Genomic DNA, 21344 nt, shown 5'->3' with positions numbered 1-21344 from the left:
GTGTAAGATATATGGCTACTTGTCTGCCATTTATGGATAGAAGGAAATATAGCTTTGTCTCCCATAAAAGGTAATAGGAAATGGGTGTATCTTTTATGATTGGTTCTAGCAAACAGCCAATAGGAATTTCAACCAGGCTGATTGGACAGAGGCAGCCAAAGGAGGAGCAAGGGGGCTGGGCTGAGGAAATATAAGTGCTGGCCATCAGGGCTGGAGTGGGCAGAGCTTTGGTAACCATATACCACTGTGTCTCTCATTTATTTGTCTGACAAATAAATTATTATTTTAATTTCTCTATTGCTGCATTGAATATTTCATTCCAGCTAAGCGTTAACCACAAGCAGGGTGCTACATCATGATGCACCTTAAAGCTTCCCATCTCCCTCCGATTCAAAAGGCAGATTCAAAAGTCCCTTCATCAGGCCTGTATGGAGCAGTTGGACCCCTGCACTTTTACCTGCATGCTTTATGTGGGGCTCCCTCTGAGTATGGATGGTTCAGAAAGTGCAAGTGGCTGGATGCTGGAAGCACAGGCAGGAAGACGGAAAGCATAGCTCCAGTTTTGTGCCAGCTCCATTAGGTTTCTGTGAGCTTCTGGGCCCAACCTTTAAAGCACTAAATGGCTTGAGATCTGGATATTTGCAGGACCATCTTCACCCACATAACTCTGCTTGTACACCAAGACCTGCTTCAGGGCTCCTTCTGCCGTGTCCACCAGTAATATGGGTTAAGTTGGTCTACACAAGAGAATGGCCTTCTCAGCAGTGGCCCAAAACTGTGGAAATCCCTGTGGATTTGGGCCTTGTCCCAACTGTACATATATTTAGGCAAGCACTGAAGATTTTTGTCTTCAATAGTGCCTTTAACTGAGGTTGTCAGAAGCTTGGGTGAAGCCAAGTAGCTTCTTGAAATATTCTATATGTTTCTTAAACGCCACTATATCTTGTTCTTGCTCTTGCTTGTAGGTTCTTTTGTGAGCGCACAGCCCTAAAAAGGAACTAAATACTCTAAATAAAATGCATCACATAGAGGGTACACTTTTAGCCAATCATGGCTGAATGTAAAACCAAAAAGTTGTTTGCTGAATTTTTATGTATCAACTTCCACACTGGATTCCACAACATCTTGGCTCTACAGAATTCAGTAGCCACTCACAGAAGCAAAGGGGCCACTTCCCCTGATTATTGTCTTCCAAAGCAACTACTCTATTACAAACTTAAAAATAGAAAGCATAATGCTGGTGGTCAAGAAAAGACTCTCTCAAGGCAAATCTTAAAAAATGCAGTATAAACAGCAACACTGGAAACACTGGCCTGCGAGTGCTCCAGTTGGAGTACAGTCTTTACCAAAGGTGTCGTGGACTTTGAAGACACTTGAACTCAGGACGAAAGGGAGAAACGAGGTAAGAGGAAGGCACATTTGGCAAACCCTCACCATGATGAACTCCCACTCGGAAACCTCTGTCCCCACTGTGGAAGGACGTGTGGATCCAGAATTGGAAAAACAATCTTAACATAGGCAATGACTTAACATAGGGAACATGTCCCATAAACTTATGTGTGAGTGAGGGAGAAAGAGAGTCGCAGCATGGGTTGGTAGTAGAGGAATAACTGGTGTACTGGCAGTCACAGTAAGAAATATTGTTTTCATTTAAGCTATCCTTTTTAACTGATAAAAAGGATAGTTCAATCCTAGCCATGCATATCTGGAAAGAGGATGAACTCTTGGGGAGTTTGACATTATATAAACTGATAGTTTGCCACTCTGTTCAACTCTTCTGCAACCTTTGGGGGAATTTATGTTTACTGCCTTGCACCCATGGTCACTTAATCCCCAAGCAATAACTCCAGGAACAGATGCTTGTTGTTTAGTCGTTTAGTCGTGTCCAACTCTTCGTGACCCCATGGACCAGAGCACGCCAGGCACTCCTGTCTTCCACTGCCTCCCACAGTTTGGTCAAACTCATGTTTGTAGCTTCGAGAACACTGTCCAACCATCTCGTCCTCTGTCGTCCCCTTCTCCTTGTGCCCTCCATCTTTCACAACATCAGGGTCTTTTCCAGGGAGTCTTCTCTTCTCATGAGGTGGCCAAAGCACTGGAGCCTCAGCTTCAGGATCTGTCCTTCCAGTGAGCACTCAGGGCTGATTTCCTTCAGAATGGATAGGTTTGATCTTCTTGCAGTTCATGGGACTCTCAAGAGTTTCCTTCAGCACCATAATTCAAAAGCATCAATTCTTTGGCGATCAGCCTTCTTTATGGTCCAGCTCTCACTTCCATACATCACTACTGGGAAAACCATGGCTTTAACTATACGGACCTTTGTCGGCAAGGTGATGTCTCTGCTTTTTAAGATGCTGTCTAGGTTTGTCATTGCTTTTCTCCCAAGAAGCAGGCGTCTTTTAATTTCATGACTGCTGTCACCATCTGCAGTGATCATGGAGCCCAAGAAAGTAAAATCTCTCACTGCCTCCATTTCTTCCCCTTCTATTTGCCAGGAGGTGATAGGCCCAGTGGCCATGAACAGATGCTAGAGAGCTATATTGTTCAAGCCACTAGGAAATATACAGATTTTCATTATTAGGTTGCCAGTTCAGTCTTATTCATCAATACCTAATCCATAATGCGGTAGAAATCTCTGTGCACCACAGCTGTTACGTACCCTGCATTGGCTGAGATCCAATGTATGCCAGTTGCTCTAGTAAATTTGGGAAGCTTTTGCCTACCTCATAACAATCAGAAAGAGCACTACGAGCATGAATAATTTCCTCTTTAAATGGACTGAAATTATTCTTAAAGTAATTAGTGGGTTTGACTTAAACACCTGCTAGAAATCTGTTTGATTCCTTTCATTCAACCAAGTTGGTTATGAAAACTGGAATTGAAAGTATTCTTCCTATTTCTGCCTGTAGTTTCCCCCATGATCTGCAGTTTGGTTTGTTTTGAGAAAGCAACAACAACTGGGGTGCTTTAGGGCAGGTTCAAGAGAGACCCAAAGACTATTCAGAGGATTCCCCTCCGTGCGTATTTCCAGCGTATGGAGCAGAAGCAGCCCACAGATCAGAGAAGAAAGTTGCTGCAGGACACACTTTTTGAGTATCTGTGAGGACACTATCCTTTTTAATTTTGAACTGAATTGTGAATTCCTACTATTTGGTAGGAAAAGGTGAGTGATAGATTATTGGAATGTGTCTTTGGTGTTTCTTGCCTGCCCACTGAATGAAGGGCACAGGGGTGTGGTTGCACTTTAGCCTGCTGTGCCCACTTTGCCCTAGGCACACCACTAGATTTTGTTCCCCAGGAGGTTCCCTGCAAGTAACTCTGGATTCTGTGGAAATGAGAAAACATAGACAGACACAATTAGCATGGATGATGCTGAATCAATCTTGGGCAGAAAAGAAGGGAGCAAGAAAATCTTCCCATAAGACAGTATGCTACTCCCATTTTATCGCTCAGTTCCTCCCAGCGGTTTCTGCCTCCACTGGTACTAAAAGTGGAACTTAATTACAACGAATTTTACTGTATAGTAAAGAGTAGGAGGTGAATGGTAAGAAGATTGGCTTATGCAAGGAAAATAAAGCCATTTTAATTAGACATTAGAGAACTGTGATAGAATTGGATTTATTTCGAAAGTTCTAGTAGGATGACCTGGTAGGTCACTCTTTTTCTCCTGAGACTCTAAGAAAAGCAGCTTGATACTGAAATGAACTGAGAGGTATTGTCCTTGCGGTGGAGGACAGGTCGAGACCACTGCACATGTCTTGTTCTGCTGTCCCCTTGTTTTTCTGTTCTGCAACAGATATTTGAGCCTGATGCTGAAGCAGAGGTTAAAGTGTTCAGACTCCTACAGGGTTTCCTTTTTAGCTGCAGGTAGGATAGTACAGTATGGAGAAAGTAGCAGAAGATCTGAGCAGCACCCTGAAACGATGTCGTCATTAGACTTGAGTGGTACTTTTTAACCTCATTAGGCCTGTATAGTTTTATCTCAAATGATCTCCTCCTGTGAACAGATGCCAATTTTATGTTTCGATTCATATAGTCCTGTCTTCTGGAAACCAAACCTTATGAGGAATGGTTGAAGGAGCTGGATATGTTTAGCCTGGAAAAGAGCAGACTGAGAGGAGATATGAGAGCCATCTTCAAATATCTTAAGATCTGTCACATGGAAGAGGGAACAAGCTTGTTTTCTCCTGCTTTGGAGGGTAAGACAATTTCATTTCCTAGAAGGTGGAAGCTGTAGCAAGGGAGTCATCTGTCTTGTACCTGGTCCTCACCAACAGGGAAAAACTGATTGATGAAATGGGAGGAAGTGAACATGTCCTTTTGGGTTTTATTACACAGGCAAGGGAAAGCTGAGTGTAGTTGGGTGTCCAAGATGAGTGGGAGTTTCCTAAAGGTGAAATATTGAAGACACAAAGGCAGACAATTCCAACAAGAAAGAAAATGTGGGAGGCATCTGGTGTGGCTGCATAAGGAGCTTATAGATGAGATGAGATGAGATATAAGAAAGGTGTGTATAGTTGTACCTCCGGTTACGAACTTAATTTGTTCTGGAGGTCCATTCTTAACCCGAAACCGTTCTTAACCTGAGGTGCGCTTTCGCTAATGGGGCCTCCTGCTTCCACCATGTGACTTCCGCTTGCATCCCAGGGCAAAGTTTGCTGCCAGGAGCATCTACTTCTGGGTTAGCGGAGCTCATTACCCGAAGTGTTCATAAGGATTATGGTAACCCGAGGTTCCACTGTATAAGAAATGGAAGAAAGGGGAAATAACAAAGGAGGAGTATACATGAGTAGCAAAACAGTTGTGAGGAGAAGATGAGCTGGACCAAGCTCAGAATGAATTCAGTCTTGCAAGAGAGGTTCAAAATAATTTTAAAATGTTTCTTTGGCTATGCTTGAAGTAAGAGGAAGAACAGGCAACTAGCAGGTTCACTGAATGGAGAAGATGGAGAAATGCTGTTGGGTGACAGAGAGAAGGCGGAACTGCTCAACACCTACTCTGCCTCTGTCTTCATCAAAAGTAAAGTGATGCCCAACCTGGTGATAACAGCATAAAGGATGCAAGGAGGGAGCTGCAGCCCCAGATAGGAAGAGAAGTAGTAAGGGAACATTTTGAAAAGGATACTTTTATTACTAAGACCCAGCATGACTTTCTCAAAAACTAGTCATGTCAGAGGGATCTTATATCTTTTTTTGGTGGATCGGGGGGATGCTGTGGATGTAGTGTATCTAGATTTAGTAAGGCTTTTGACAAAGTCCCCTATTATATTATTTTGGAGAAACTGGTGAAATGTGGGCTGGATGAGGTTACTGTATGCAAAGCCTAATCCCTGGTTTGTATTGAGTTGTTTAAAGTGTGGTGGCTGTGTGATACAAAACTCAGAGAAAAGGAGATCAGTCTATATAATCACAGAGCCTGTTTACATCAATGTGGAATGGGATGGGTTTTTTTACTCTAGTAAAGCAATAGAGGCAAATGCCGGGGTGGGGTATCAACCACACAGCATCTTGTGGTTGTACACTTGTACTTAGAAACATAAATAGTCTTGCTGGTATTCATTGTGCTTCAGATTTAAAATGAGGGAATTTTGCTTACTTCTGACACCAGTTACAGGAAATTACAGTTGCCAATTCATAGCCCTGTATTAACTTATTACTCCTCTAAAATCCTTTAATAGCCTCAAACAATGAAATAGAAAAGTATATAGAAGGAAAATTCAGAAAGACAAGGAATAAAATCTGAAATGACATAAGAGTCAAGCATAAAATACAATAAAAATCAATGAATAGCAGCTCATGGTATATTTCTCTAGAGAACATGAGATCAATGCAAGGACAGGGTTTTTATTAATTCCTGAATTCCCAACATTTCAAGACCATTTCCCCTCCTTTGATGGTTCTATATTTAATCCAGAATAGTGCTGGACTTTGTGAACCCCTGAGTGGTCACACTATTACAGTAAGCGCAACAGCTCTTTCCTATCTCAGCAATGAAACTTAATGGAAGTTTAAAAAACAGCAACACAGTGCAGTGAGCCAAGGCTGAGAGAGGAAAGAGATTCACTGGATGACTAAAACTCACAGAAACTAGGTGAAATGAAGAACATAAATTTGAGATGTGAAAAACCACCTGCTTCTTCAGTTCTTACTCTTCTAACACAAACAGGACTCAGGAAGGAGAAATCAAGCCTTAAAATAATGTTCCTTTTCTGTGCTCAAATGTTCAGACACCATCCTGTCCATCATCAAAACCAATGCCTTTTTCAGCCAGAGCATGTGGGAATGCACTTCCATTCCCTCTCACTTGAGTGCCATTGCAAGTCAGCACTCTCCCACCTGCGTCTTGCCCAGTGCTTTTCTTTAAAAATGTTTAGAGGTACTCTCATTTTCCTACTGCCCTGCAATGAGGCCAAACTTAGATTCACAAAACGTTTAGGGGTATGCGTTCCCCCCAGAAAAAAGCACTGGTCTTGCCTTTACATACTTCTGAGATGCCCCAAATGAACATTTCAACTGAAAACGGAAACTGGCCAGTGTTTGCAAGTCCACACTTTTTATAAGATCAATGACTTCACTTGGCTCCTAGCTGCTCCCAGCCATGACTGGTCAATCTACAGGGCAGGGCCAATTCATGTTTCCTTTTCTTCAGTCCCACTCCCATGTAGCGGTGGTGGGCTTTAGGCTTTCCAGCCAGGCCTCTCCCATTGCACACATGCGCGTTTGCCCTTTCGAACTGCCCTAGTCATCCGCCTGAATCAGAGAGAATGAGGGGGGTGGGGGCACCTTGAGCTGACCTGCACCAGAACCAGGGGTGACCCCCAGACCAGCTAGGGAGACAGCTTGCCGTAGTTTTTAGCAGCTCTGCAACTGTTCAGGGCTGCCCCGAGTCGCCCAGCAGTAACAACTGTAACAACTTCATGGTGAGTTCCGGCACCGGTTTTTCTTTAAATAAATAAATAAAAAGCACTGATCAAAACCTTCCCCATCTGTCTTATTGTATGCGACTACAGAAAAAAGAAAAGTTTCACAAAAGAATTGCAGTGGGAACTGCAACAGGGATGTTGTTCTGTCTGACATGAAATGTGCAATAGTTATGTTCATGGCTTCCAGCATCTCCACAGACGATCACCCTAACACAGTCGTTTTCATGGTTTTGTTAACAAAGTAAATTCAAGAGAATGGTCACATTTTTATGTTGCAGCCTGGGTACATGGATTTGCAGTGGAAACAGGCAAAGTCTCAAGGGGAAAGGCATGTTCTAGGCCCTCAGGAATGTGAGTTGGGGAGTCAGGTTGGAGGATCATTCCTTCAAAAACAGAAGCAAGATCTTTGAAAGAAAAGGAAATAATCTAAAAAGAAAATCAAAAGGAGTTGTATCGGTAATATTGATACATGCTTCTGAACCACTCTAGCAGCAAGTTGAGGATAGTAAATCATGGCAGCATAGCCGTGCCCAGCACATTTCATTAGGGAGGGCACCCAGAGTGGTGTTTTTTTTTAAGGTGAACATTTATTGAATACGTACACATACTCAGTCACAAATAAAATTCTTATTTTTTATTTTAAAAGATATTTTCCTAATAAACAAAGTAAACCAAAAATAAAGAACATGAAAGAAATACTATTAAATCAGGTTGAAAGCAGCACAAGATTGAACATTTTCATTGAACTTAATGTCCCAAAACATTACAAAAAATACCAGTTTTTCCACAAACCTGTTTGGCTGGATTATATGTATTCTTTTCTAATAAATTAGCTTAATCATAGCTAATATGAACCAAATTTTCTCAATCCATTCAGCTATAGTAGGAGTTATGCTGCTCCCCAATTTTTAGCTATTATAATCTGAGCAGCAGTTATAAGGTTAAACACTATTTCTTATTATTTTCCAGAATAACTTTTTAGATAACCAAGTAGAAATATTTAGGGTTCCAATGGTATGTGATATCCTAACATATCTGAAATTTGTATTGGAAGAATGGGTTCTTCCATGGCACTTATGAACTCCTCAGTTGTCAGAATAATTTGATTCTGCAACATCATATTTATGTTTTCTAGATCAGTATCTTGCTGTTGTCTGAAATCTTTAACTACACTGCATGTTGAATACATATTGCCTGCAGCAATAAATGGTCAACAACAGTTCCTGAAAAGCTTGAGCAGTTTTACTACAATCAAGTGGTATACAAATTTTGTTAAACAAAAAAATAAACTGAATGCCCTATTGCAATAAGTGAAAAATATTCCTGGAAAGCTAGTTGAGAAAGTAGCTGTAGAATGCTTGATAACATTTCTAAAAAATGAAATAAACCTCAGGCAAAAAGCCAGAGGATCTTTGCCACATAAAATGAATAAACATCAAACAAATTAACATTGTCCTGTTTTGAGAAACGAACAGTACAAACCTGTAAATGTCTACTCAGAAGTAAACCTCACTTAAATCAAGGGGACTTACTCCCAGGTAGATGGGTTTAGGAATGCAGTCTTAAAAAATCCTCAGCAATAAGGGGTTTCTGTTAACTGAAAGCATACTTCAGATGATTTCAAAGTCAAGGTGGAAGATAATTATTTGTAAATCCAAAGATGAAGAACCAAACCATCTGAATTCTATTTTAGAATAAACATTGTTAATTGTCAATTCTAGAAAGCATTTCTTCTCTGCAAAATCCCTTTTGACAAATAATATTTGCGTACCAAACACACTATGAAGAAGAGTAATAACAGATATCAAGGCTGCAGCTTTTATAGGAAAGGAACAGATGGATAAGGTGGAACTATAATTTTCCAAGGCACACATTTCAGGTTTGGCTCTGGACACTGACTGGAGGGGGAAATATACAGTTACACTCAATGTCATGGCATTCCCAAGCAAAACTACGGTACTTTAGACTTGTTTTACCACATCCAGAAGTTAGTGGGACTGACATGTAACGATTACTATTACCCAAATTATAAAGGTTATTATAAGAAACACAAGCCTTGAAATGCTCATTGGGTGCTTCAAAGACAGCATGGACAAGCTCTGCAGCTTAGCAAGCACACACTTCTTGGGGTCAGCATTGCTCCGTGGGTCTCAGTTGGAGGACCCAAACAACAGCCCAGGAATTGTACTCCTTCCTCTGCACAGCTAAGAGGTAACCTCCGTTCTGAATCTTTGTATTACAAGAAGCCTGGTTTATGGGATACCACCAAGCACTTGATGCAAAGATGAGGAACTCCAGACCTGGAAGTCAAATGCAGCCCTCCAGACCTCTCAGTCTGGCACTCAGAATTCCCCCCAGGTCACACCCCTCTTCCCACCCACATCTCTAACTGGCCCTGTTCCACACTCCACCCCAGGTTCTTCTGTGTGGATGCAAAGCATCCTTGAACAACTGCAATAATGCCTCTTGCTTGCAAGACAAATGTTGATGAAGCATGCATTGTGTTTTAATGCTGTTCCACATCTAGGGACCTTAGGGTGAAGGGTGTGTAAACAACAGCAGCAGCAGCAGCAGCAGCAGCAGCAGCAGCAGCAGCAGCATGCAGAAATCTCTGGCTTTTGTGTGAATAGACTGCAACGGACTGTCCTAGATCTAGGGTACCAGAGACTGTTGGTGAATATTAGAAACTAATAAATGGTAGTAGTTAGAGAACATTTGGGATACAATGGAAAATACAAGCTGCGGAACTGTGCCAGGCAAGGAATTCATGGGTTAGCTTATGCAAACCAGCCTGGCCAGACTAGCTAAGTGCAGCTAAGTTAAGGAGCACTGGGGAGCCAGGTACTGAGCCTCAAGGACCATTGGCAAAGAAAAATAAATGCCCTTGCTCCACCTGCCTCCCCACCCAGCTCTGAGGAGTGGACAGAGACAGGAGAGTGGGCAGGTTGCCATGGTGACCGGGGGGGGGGGAGCAAGATGTCACAGGAACAATTATCCGAAATGTAAAAGTTTGCTGGGAAGGAGTGGGGCAGAATTCCATGGGCTGCTGCAGAGGAAGAGAGGGCAGGCAGGATGGCTCTGAATGCAGTGCTGGGGGTGGGGCAGGGGCGGCAGCTCCTGAGATGAGAAAGCTGTAAACTCTGCACTCAGGTTGTACATAGGTGTTAATAAACCACATTTCAAAGATGCTGCAGACTCCGTCATTCCTCCCCAAAGAGTCACAGACTGTGGTTGAGGGCCATGACCCCAGGAATCTTGTGCACCACTCAGCAGACATTGGGGTATAGCGCTGTACAGAGATTGTTATACCCACCTTGGCAAATGGACCTCATAAGGTTGTCCATTTCAGTCCTTGGGCTGAAATCAGGTTATCCACCCCGACTTAATGGCTTCTCAGGGTAGGGATTTCATTTTTCATGAATTAAGAGATCATGGATTGAAATGAATCTTTAACGGTGAATTCTTCAAATCTGAACTGGAAAATCTGAACTGAAAAATCTGGTGCTGAAATGTCTGCAGCTCCTTCTTCAACCTTCAAGCTCAAACATACAGCAAAAAAGCAGCCCAGCATCCACCTTTGTTAACATGGATGATCCTCACCAGCAATAATGTCAAACTTTATACATCCATAAGCCAAGCTCCCAGTGATGCATTTAGCCATAATGCTGCTATTTATACCTCTATAAAGTGAGTTTATTGCAATATAAATAGTAATGCTAATGGCATTAACGGCAGAGTTCTGTGGTATCACAGATGTTGAGCGCTGCTTTGCTGCTGTTTGTATTGCAGTTTATATCGTCATAAACTTAGCAGGGTAGCCCAAGTTGCCTCATTTACCCTGCAAGGAAGATGAATGTCTGCACTTAGGATGCAAAACCAAGCCTGGTTAGAGAGTCATTTTTCTGTATGCGTTTTTGCAGTATTCCATAGATAGCTTTGAATGAGCACCATGCAAAAGCATGTATCCAAGGAGCCCCAAGGCCAGGCAAGGTGTGTGTGGGAGGGAAGGCCTTATAAAGGCTCCAAGGCTCATTGGCCCAAATCTTGCAATAGCTAGGAAACTGTGGCCATTACAGAATTCTCTTCCCAAAGGGCTTGCAATGTCTTTGAACTTCTAGACACCACAAGACCTGAAACTCTTCTTTGCAATCCACTCTTGCCTCTAAGGGAGGCAGGTGGGTGGTGCTGCCTCTCTGCGGCACTGCCCTCATTCCCTGTACAACAGACTTTGTTAGAGGCAAATAGAGGAATTACTTCTCAAAATATATTTATGGATGTTCTGAGATGCAACTTTAAACAGAGAGAGATTTGCCCAAACTGTCTTGGTAGGGCAATTTACCTTTGTGTAATTGTACTAAGCAAGGAAACCTTTTAGATAATGCATGTAATAGAAAACTTACGGTCTCCGTGACATCTCAGGGGCCCCACAGTCAACTTGGCTTCTGAGCCAGGCCGGTCGATATCTCCAACCATTACTTGACTGACAGGCAGGTGGTCTTTGTAAGATAGGAGGCCAGCATCTTTTCTCCTGAGTGGCCACAAAAGAAGAGAACATCACAAGCTATCCATTGAAGAGTGATTTTTTTGTCCCAGAGAGCACTGTATGGTGAAATTATCATTCTAAGAAAATAGTTGTTCCAAAATAACAATGAAACCAATGCAATGATCTTATTAGCCTTTTCCTACGTTGCTACAAGACACAAGCTCCACATGCAATAGGGGGGAGAGTGGGGAAGGGTGCCCCAACTCCATCATGTCACCATGCACATCCCTTCTGCCCTCTGCGTGTTAGGGGGCTCCTGTTTGTGGTAGGGACCCTTCTCTAGGCATGTCAGCTGCCTGCACAGTGCAGGGTCCTAATTATACAGGGTTCTCAATCAGTGTTTCGCAAGATGTGGGTTGCTAATTGCAAGTGGGTCTGAAGGAAACCCAAAATAATTGTGGTTTTTAATCATTAACTGGTATGATGAATGCCTCTTGCAACCTTTTGGCCTATCGTAATGCTGTGGGGACACTTATAACCAAATGTCAAAAGGCTCAATTCTGCCATCCCTCTGAGACTTGCCAAAATTGACTTTATTGTGAATCGAACTATTAAAAATAGCCAAAGTTTGTTATATCCGCTTGTGTAACTGTGTTATTAGAATATATCTTTATAGCCTATGAAGCAGTGCCCTGCAATCAGATGGTTAATGTTCTTCCATTCCCATTAAAAATATGAGAAACTTTATAAGTACTATAAATGTTTCATCAAATTCCTCATTAATTACTTAACCCCTGTGTTAAGTAAATTTTTGCTTGGCTACATCAAGTCATGGTTATAAGATACCTGAACAAAACCAATGGCTATTGATAGCCTACAGTCCAAAATTCACGTGACAATGAAACAATGGGTCACTTTACAAGTAAATTTGGATTGGTGGACCAGCATACCAAACTGGTTGGGAAGAACTGTTCTGAATCATGTGGGGAGCCTACCGGGGTAGCAAGTCTTTGAGCCAGTCATGCAACCCTCAGGCACATGGAAGGCAGCAGGACAAGCGACAGAGCATCTCCATCTTCACATGGAGGATTTCATGACCCAAACAGGGCTTGCATTAACCCTGAGCTGCTAAGCTATATATGCAATCAGATAGCAGTCTGTGTATTCTCCTTTTCTCTGCTTTTTGTCTTGTGATTTCTTTAACAAACAGCAAAACTACATTTTCAGGAATTCTTCATCTTCATCTTGAGCCCATGAGGGGGCCAGGGAACCAGAATGACAGCAGACTGACCAAATGCAAAAGCAGAGTTGAAGCTAAACTTACACTGTACTTCAAACTAATATAGGAATTACTGCTTCCTTTGGAGGAGTTATCCATTTGCTTCTCAGTTTTTGTTCATACAAATTAATATCAATTCCTACCTTTATCTCATAAATACTATTTATAAATGTCGGTACCACAATTCCACCACAAAACAGGTTTCATGGAAATGCAAGAACAACAATGATAGTAGAACATTGTATTAAATCTCAAATCTCAGGAAACTAATTAAAAGCATGATTAGACCAAAGACATCCCTTGTGGCTGGTTGATGCCCTTTTCCAGTGCCAGGGAATCTCTCTCCTTGGTGGCTGGGACAGGTCTGCCTCCTTCCCCCATCCTCTAAACATCCTGTAAAAAATGTTAAGTCTGGTGTGCATAAAATTGTGTGCATTGCGTATGAGACTTAGTGGAAGTTTGCATTTGCAGAATGTATTTTTTGCAGAGAATGCAGCAAGTGCAAGAATGTGCTTTTGCCACTAAAGCTACAACTGGAGGGTAGGGTCTCCCCCCCCCATGTCCCCCCCTCATTCCTGGGATGTGGGTCTCTCTCAGAAGCTGCTGACGCAATGAGGAAGCAACTTGCTTCTCGGAATCTGTCTCTGAGACTAGAGAGAGATTATATCAACAAGTAAGAACGTAAAGAAAACTAAACTACATTGCTAGTTGTTTATGAGCAATGCGTTGATTTGTATTTACAACATTTTCAAAACAAGTTTAAAGACACTTTGCAGTAAAACTTTGTAACTCCTTTCTTGGTGCCGAAAGCTTGTTGATTCATACTCTGCACAAGCTCCAGATCAGGGAATTCTGCTCACGTAACTCAAACATGTCCTTCCTCTTGGGCAGCTCCCCACTGGCAGGCAGCTCTGTGTCCTCCTCCTCTCCACCCTTCACCTGACAGTAACTGCCTGCCCAGCCCCATCCAGCCAGGATCGCAGGGCTCAGGAGAGCAATCTTGCACAGCAGAGACGGGGAACCTCCTCTTTCGGCTGCAAGGCTGTCTCAGCCAAGCCATGCCCACCTGCCCTGTCTGATGTCAAATGTGCAGCAGCAGGTAAAGCTAGGCATGGATGAAAGGGGCTTTGCAGGCACTGCCAATCACCTGATCAGTTGCAACGGTTCTGCCCCTGGGAGCTCTACCATGGGGACCTTACCTAAGGACTAGAATGGCGTTTTTCAAGAGACGGCACCCTCACCCTTTGGCACAGGTATGGTCGCAACTTGCTAGCCAGCAAATTGGTCCAGTTACATTGTTTCAGGTAACCAGCCCTGGGGGTTGAAAAGCTAGTGAAATGCTGCCTCTCTTGGCGGATTCGGCCTTGGCTCCATCCATTACCTACCAAGGTCCATCCTGACTCTGCTCTGCCTGTTCCAGCCTCAACAGGGGCCTTGGATAGCAGTGCTATATTGGGATGGGTTTGTTCAGAGGGGAACTTTCTACGATTCTGCTGGGCCCGTTCCACTAAGAAACTAATGGAGAAAGAAAAAAGAAAGAGCACCAAAACAAACTCTCTGTCTCTTTTCCAAAGGGCAGGGAAAGCTCTTCAGCTCAAACGCAGCACAGATTCAAAACCCTGTGAACATATCCAGAAGGACGCATTTCTGGGCCCTGAAAACCTGGAAAACTAACTGCAGCCAAGTGTCATTAGAAGACAGCAAGGAAGGCTCCACATCAGGAGTTGGTACAGGGAATTTCATGACGTTAAACGTTCACTTGGTCACCACTGTTTACTTAGTCATTTTCAAGTGATGAAGAGAACATGCATTTCTTTTAAAAAGGAAATGCAATTAAAGCAATTAAGAAAATAAGTATCATGTTTTAGGATGGTATCTTATTAGAATGGCTACCTAACATCTGTGATTAAGAGGGTAATTAGAAACTTAATTACTGTGCTTTTAAAACAGTTAAAGTGTTGTTTGAAAACAGTGGATATCTATAGTGGACTGTTGTTTTTATTTTTGGTTGCTGGAAAATTGCTGTTCTCACTCACTCGCAAACGAGCACAATAAATCTACTTAAAAATACACAAATTATTACTATCCACTTACTATATTTTTCTGCTGTGCTACCGTAGTGGCATAAATTTAGGAGGGGTCACTGCACTGAAAGGGTCCCTCTGCATGCCACATCTTTTTCACAGGGTAAATTCATTAAATCCCCACTGCTTTTTAAGTTGTTATATCTAGGATTTAAGTTATATCCATTCCATCAGTTGCTTTTTAACATGTGAGCTCCTCCATTGACTTACAGAAGAGTCAATTTCCATTTTTTAAGCAAAGGGATTTTTCACTTAGACATGCATCATGCTGAGACCTAGTTTGTTGTTTATAACAATGGTCACTCATTGTGAGTTGTGGAAATATTTATGCTGCTGAGGAATAACTTGTGACCTGAAGCACAAGGCAGGAAAGGGGACTCATTTGCCAGCCTTTAAGTGGCATCCATTTATATGATGCATTAAAATGTAGGGAATCACATACCCTCCAAGTGTCCCTATTTTCCAGGAACAGTCCCAGAAATACAAAAGCCACTCCAGCTTCTGATTTGACCCCAGAATGTCCCTATTTCTCCCTCCAGCGCCGCCATTGCCAAGCTCAGGAGGCGGATTAGCTGGGGCCTGTTCTGAGCAACAGCCGTGGCAGTGGCAGCTGCAAGGGGGCACCCCATGACCTCTCCATGGCCTCTGCTGCAGCTCAGAGAGGTTGCTGGAGAGCAAGGGAGGAGGAGGAGGAGGAGGAGGAGGGGAGGCTGCCACCACTGAAGCCCAGTCCCGGAGGGGCAGGCAGAGGGCCAGGCCACCCTCAGTGGGAGGAAAGGTGTTTCTTTTACAAAATGCTTTGTGCATCCACATCTAATCTTGCCCCTTTCTAAAATTTATTTTTTGGGGTGTGCTTTTCTTTTTGTAAATCTACCAAAGAATAAAATAAAATCAGGATTAAGGGGTTTTCTCAGGGCGGTGGAGGGCGTGTGTGCTCTGTCCCAGTGGTGCGGGGGGGGCAGCACTTGCCCTTCTTTGGACAGGAAGGGCCTGGAGGGGGACAGTAAAAAAGGGGGGGTCAAGGAGGGTCAGCTTGAGAGGAGTGAGAAATGTCCCTATTTTCATCTGAGGAAGGTTGCAGGGTTTGGGATTTTGTGTTAGTTTTCCTGGTTATAATGCTGACACTTCTGCTGCTCTTTCTAATGTTCCTTTTACACTACATTCCCTGTTGTGTTATGGAACTGTGGCTTTTTGAGTGATATTCACACCAGTGTGGGTGGTGTGACACAAAAGCAGTGCCACCCAACACATGTGCACTTCTGTTCCCCCAAGATTCACCCATGAATTTGGCAGGAAATATCAGTGTGCTGGGATACCACAATTTTCCGGGTCAACAGGATTGCAAACAGATGTTTTCTGGACTCACAGAAGTGAGTGCTAAATTTACACTAGAGTCTGCTAGACTTCCAGGTGGCTTTTATGTCATACGAAAGGCCACATAAAATGCAGAAGGTATCAGGTAAGGGAATGTTGGGGAAATGGAATAGTGTGCTGTCTGAATATAGCATTAGTAAGAGGGCCCCACGGTCTGCTTCTGGAGTATAAATTAGCTGCCTTCTCCCCACCAAGCATATCAAGCTGGAGGGGGAGACTCTGAGAAGCAGCCTGCTTACTGATGGAGGTCTTGCGGCACCTGGAGACCAACAGACGATGGCCAAGCTATTTTGGTGGAGAAACCTCTGGTCACCCAAGTGATGGAGGGAGCTTTCAGTCACCACAGAGCTCATCAGAATTCTGTGTTGCTTACAAGCATTAAAGCCCCACAAAGGAAAGCGAGTTAATTACAGAACAAGTCCAGCATGCTGACTTCATTGTGGATATTTAGAAATAATCACTGCTGGAATATTCAGTACTTAGATAATAATGCATCCGCTATTTAAATATTTTGTAAATTTTGATTGCAAAAATGGCCTCTATCATCCTTCTCTCCCAAAGGAAATCACCCCAAAAGAACAGGGATTACATTCTCAGTGTGCTGGATTCCAGTTAATAACCAAATGGGAGATGAATAATCCTGTAATTGTAATGAGATAGATAACATCTCGGAATAATTTTCAGATTTCTACTTTCTTTGCACTACATAAGATTTGCAAAGAGCTATAAGGTCTCTCAGAAATAAAGTGTCAAGATAGTATTTTTTAAGTGTTTGTTAGCTTTCTATGCAGAATGCATGCATAAGCCCCTGACAAACTAAAACATACCTCTAATCCAGGCATGCCGAGTTCTGCCCCACATGGGAGGGGGGCGCTGGTGTGTGTATGTGACATCACACGGTGGGAGGAGACCTGGTGGGGCCCACCGCAGTTGTGGAAGGGCCCTACGGAGCCCTCTGCACCTGCAGGAGGGCCTGACAGGGCCCACCCAGGTACAGAATATGGAGAGGGCCCAGACCCCGCAGTGAAAATGGGGGGGGGGGGCTCGGCTCCATGGCCCCACATAGATGGTGACCTGCTCTAATCAGTGCTTTTTTTCTGCTGGAGCTTTCGGGAACCAAGTTCCATCACCTCTCAGGTGGGCGCCATTGCAGGCCAGCACTCTCCCACCTGCGTCTTGCCTTTACATACTTCTGGGATGCCCAAAATGAACATTTCAAGCAAAAACGGAAGCTGGACAGCATGTGCAAGTCTACACTTTTTACAAGGTTGATGGCTCCACCTAGCTCCTAGCCACATTTGGTCAATCTCCAGCGCGGGGCTGATTCGTATTTCCTTTTCTTCCTTTTCCTCAATCCCTCTCCTGTGTAGCGGTGGTGGGCTTTAAGCTTTCCAGGGAGGCCTCTCCCATTGCACACATGTGCATTTGCGCAAGGGCCCTTTTGAGCTGTCATAGCCATCTGCCAGAATCAGAGAGAATGAGGGGGGTGGCGGCGCATTTACCTGACCAGCACCAGAACCAGGGGTGGCCCCCAAACCAGCTAGAGAGACAGCTTGCTGTAGCTTTTAGCACCTTCCGGGGTGGTGAATGTGGCCATTGTCAAACCAGCATCTGCTCAGGGCTGTCCCAAGTCGCCCAGCTGTAACAACTTCTGGCAGCTTCTTTTCTTTAATAAATGCACTGCCTCTAATTATTTTGTTTTATTGCTATAGCTAACTATTTCAAGTAACCATAATGACAACACAAGACATGTTTTCTCATTTGCCTTCTATTTTAATAATAATAATAATAATAATAATAATAATAAATTTTTATTTATATCATGCCCTCCCCAGCCGAAGCCGGGCTCAGAGCGGCTAACAACAGTAAGTAAAAAGTAAAAATAAAAAGTAAAGGACCCCTGACAGTTAAGTCCAGTCGCGAATGACTCTGGGGTTGCTGCGCTCATCTTGCTTTACTGGCCAAGGGAGCCAGCGTTTGTCCGCAGACAGTTTTTCTGGGTCATGTGGCCAGCATGACTAAGCCGCTTCTGGCAAACCAAAGCAGCGCACAGAAACGCCGTTTATTTATCTACTTGCATTTTGACATGCTTTCGAACTGCTAGGTTGGCAGAAGCAGGGACCGAGCAACGGGAGCTCACCCCATCACGAGGATTCGAACCGCCGACCTTCTGATCAGCAAGCCCAAGAGGCTCAGTGGTTTAGACCACAGCTCCACCTGCGTCCCTCTCTTTTGATAGTTGTACACAATTCCTTCACTTTATCCTCTTCTAGGATGCCTAGATGAGTGGTTTTCCTCTCATGCCAAGACTACTCCAGGGGATGTGGGGATCCTGGTAGTGTCTAGATAGCTTGGTAGACCGGACCAGGGAGGAGTCAGTGGCTGTCATGCATGTTGCAACCAGTGGCATGGAGAAATGCAGTTGCGTTGTCATTGAAACAAAACCGAGCTTGCCAGGTAGGGGGTTGAAAGGCAGCACTTTCCAGGCAGCCTTCTTTGAAATGCTGACCGTTCATGAAAAGGGCAAAGCTAAAGCTAGAATAATTGTTATTTTTTTTCAACTGTGTGTGTGCAAGTTTTAGCTGTTTTTATATATGCAGTTCTATATATGTTTTTACTGTGTTTTACATTGCTCCGGGATGCCTCATGGGAAGTGATTAATAAGTTAAATACTACTACTTCTAATAATGTTAATTTAGTACTGGGGATGTACTATTGGCCCCTTGACCAAAATGCTGAAGATGAGATGGAGATACATAATGAAATTATGGAAATTAAAGAGGCTCCCAAAGTAGGAAATATTGCAGTAATGAGAAACTTCAAGTACACTCATGTAGACAGGGCAAACACACTTCCAGTCACAGCAAAGAGGTAAAATTTCTAGATACCATAAATTACAGTGTCCGAGAACAGGGACTGATGGAACTGAACAGAGGGAAGGTGATGTTGGTCTTAAACTTAAGAGGTGCAAGTGTTGTTGAACCAAATGGGAACAGTGATCACAGTGCTATCAGAAAATCCGACGTGTGAATTTCAAAATAGAAGACCTCTAAAAAAGGAGGGGATTGGTAAACAAACAAACAAACAAAAAAGCTGAAATGGCAAATCAAGTGAGTCAACTCTTGATTGCTTGGGGATTTTTTGAAGCCATAATAACAAAAGCTAAGCTAGAATGTACACCACAGATCAGGAAGGCCAAGAGGATGCCAGCATGGTTAACTAGCAGAGGCAAAGAAGTGATCAGAAGCGAGGAGGCTTCCTTCAGAAAACGAAAGTCTTGCCCAAATGTCGATACTAAAAGAGGACACAAACTTTGGCAAAACAAATGCAAACAATCAGATGCAAAAAAACTCAGGAAGCCCATTAACATAAGACTTAAGACCAACAATTTTAAATTCTTTAAATAGGTTAGAAGCAGGAAACTGGCAAAGGAGGCAGACCCTTCAATGACAAGGGAGTCAAAAGTGTGTGAAAGGAGGATAAGGAGATGGCAGGGAAGCTGGATGAATTCTTAGTATCTGTCTTCACAGCAGAAGAGGTAGGAAAGATCCCTGTGCCTGAACTCACTTTCTTAGGAAAGGAGCCTGAGGAATGGAGGCCACAAGTTACAGGACACAACATTCTAGATCAAGGGTCAGCAACCTTTTTCAGCCGTGGGCCTGTCCAACGTCCCTCAGATCATGTGGTGGGCCAGACTATATTTTGAAAAACAATATATGAACGAATTCCTATGCCCCACAAATACGGTAACCCAGAGATGCATTTTAAATAAAAGGACACATTCTACTCATGTAAAAACACGCTTATTCTCGGACTGTCTGCAGGCCGGACTGAGAAGGCGATTGGGCCGCATCCGGCCCCCGGGCCCTAGGTTGCCTATCCCTGTTCTAGACCTTAGTGACAAATAAAAAACAAAGCAATCCAGATGTCATCCAGCCAAGAGTTGAAGAATTTAAATAGTTCATTCTAATAACTTGCAACAAGCTGGAATTTGACTGTTTTATTATTGTAATGGCTTCTCAGTTCATCCCAATAATGTAAGTCCTTCCTTGATATATTCAAGACCCCAATTCAAAGGGCAATTGTGAATAATGATTCAGACCTCGCTGCCACCTGAATATATTCAAGCTGCACAAAAGATACTTGTTAGTTTTCTTGTTAGATCTTCACCCAGACTACGTCCTTTCCAACATTATGTATGTAACCCAGGGCTACACTTTTTCCAACACAGGTAACCTTTTAGTTGTGACTAATTCTGTCATCTCTATACCACATGGAGCCATGCTAATGAACCTTCTCTGAAATCATGCATTCCCTTCTTGCTTCAAACAAACTCCTAGAGCCCATTATATTTCTGAGTGCTAACTGCAACAGCTTTTCTTTGTGGGGGTGGGTGGGAAATTCATCCAAGAATCTGTGAAGCAACCCCCTCCCCCCCCATGTACATTCAAGCTGATCTAGCCCTGACTGGCTGTAGCAGCTATAGGTTTAGCCAGTCAATACAGCCGCCTGGAGAGTCCCTGCCCCTCGTCTTCCTCAGCAGTAAAGGTAAAGGTACCCCTGACCGTTAGGTCCAGTCGCGAACAACTCTGGGGTTGCGGTGCTCATCTCACTCTATAGGCCGAGGGAGCCGGCGTTTGTCCGCAGACAGCTTCCAGGTCATGTGGCCAGCATGACTAAGCCGCTTCTGGCAAACCAGAGCAGTGCACGGAAACGCCATTTACCTTCCCACTGGAGTGGTACCTATTTATCTACTTGCACTTTGACATGCTTTCGAACTGCTAGGTGGGACCAAGCAACAGGAGCTCACCCCGTTGTGGGGATTCGAACCGCCGACCTTCTGATCGGCAAGCCCTAAGCTCAGTAGTAGCTGGCTTCTTTAGGCAACAGGGAAGAGGAACAAAGGAAGTTAAACTATAGCAGTTTTGAGCATCCATAGTTGCTGCAACCAGAGAGTGACCGATATACACAGGACCTTGTTCACAGATTCCTTTACAAACTACCACAAGAAGATGTTTAGGTTTCTTAACCCTTAAATATATTGTACTTTCAAAACACCACCTTCAAAGTTCTTGAGCAACATTTCCTCCCCTTCAATGTTTTGCTTGTGCACTTATGATGTCAAAATCTGAGAAATGGTACTGTGTCAAACTGGTTCTTATTTACAGTGTACTGGAATGATAAATTTCAAGATGTTGGCCC

General features: G+C 43.4%; 1 protein-coding gene and 1 long non-coding RNA gene across 2 annotated transcripts in view; one reads left to right on the top strand and one right to left on the bottom strand.

The window, feature by feature from the left end:
- The window catches only part of CNTNAP2 (contactin associated protein 2), a 1044505-nt gene that overhangs the window by 133395 nt on the left and 889766 nt on the right, over nt 1–21344 (bottom strand). Inside the window, exon 15 of the mRNA XM_080975740.1 lies at nt 11323–11450. Coding sequence (XP_080831866.1) covers nt 11323–11450 — 128 coding nt within the window. The remainder of the gene's footprint in view (nt 1–11322; nt 11451–21344) is intronic.
- The window catches only part of LOC308460083, a 29402-nt gene continuing 25045 nt past the window's right edge, over nt 16988–21344 (top strand). The window contains exons 1-2 of the long non-coding RNA XR_013978464.1: nt 16988–17279; nt 19550–19680. This is a non-coding gene — a long non-coding RNA (uncharacterized lncRNA). The remainder of the gene's footprint in view (nt 17280–19549; nt 19681–21344) is intronic.

This window comes from Podarcis pityusensis (genome assembly GCF_964106645.2).
Source record: "Podarcis pityusensis genome assembly, chromosome: 12".
In the NCBI taxonomy this organism is placed as follows: Eukaryota; Metazoa; Chordata; class Lepidosauria; order Squamata; family Lacertidae; genus Podarcis; species Podarcis pityusensis.
Note: the sequence above shows the minus strand (reverse complement) of the source record. Positions and strands in the feature narration are given on the sequence as shown.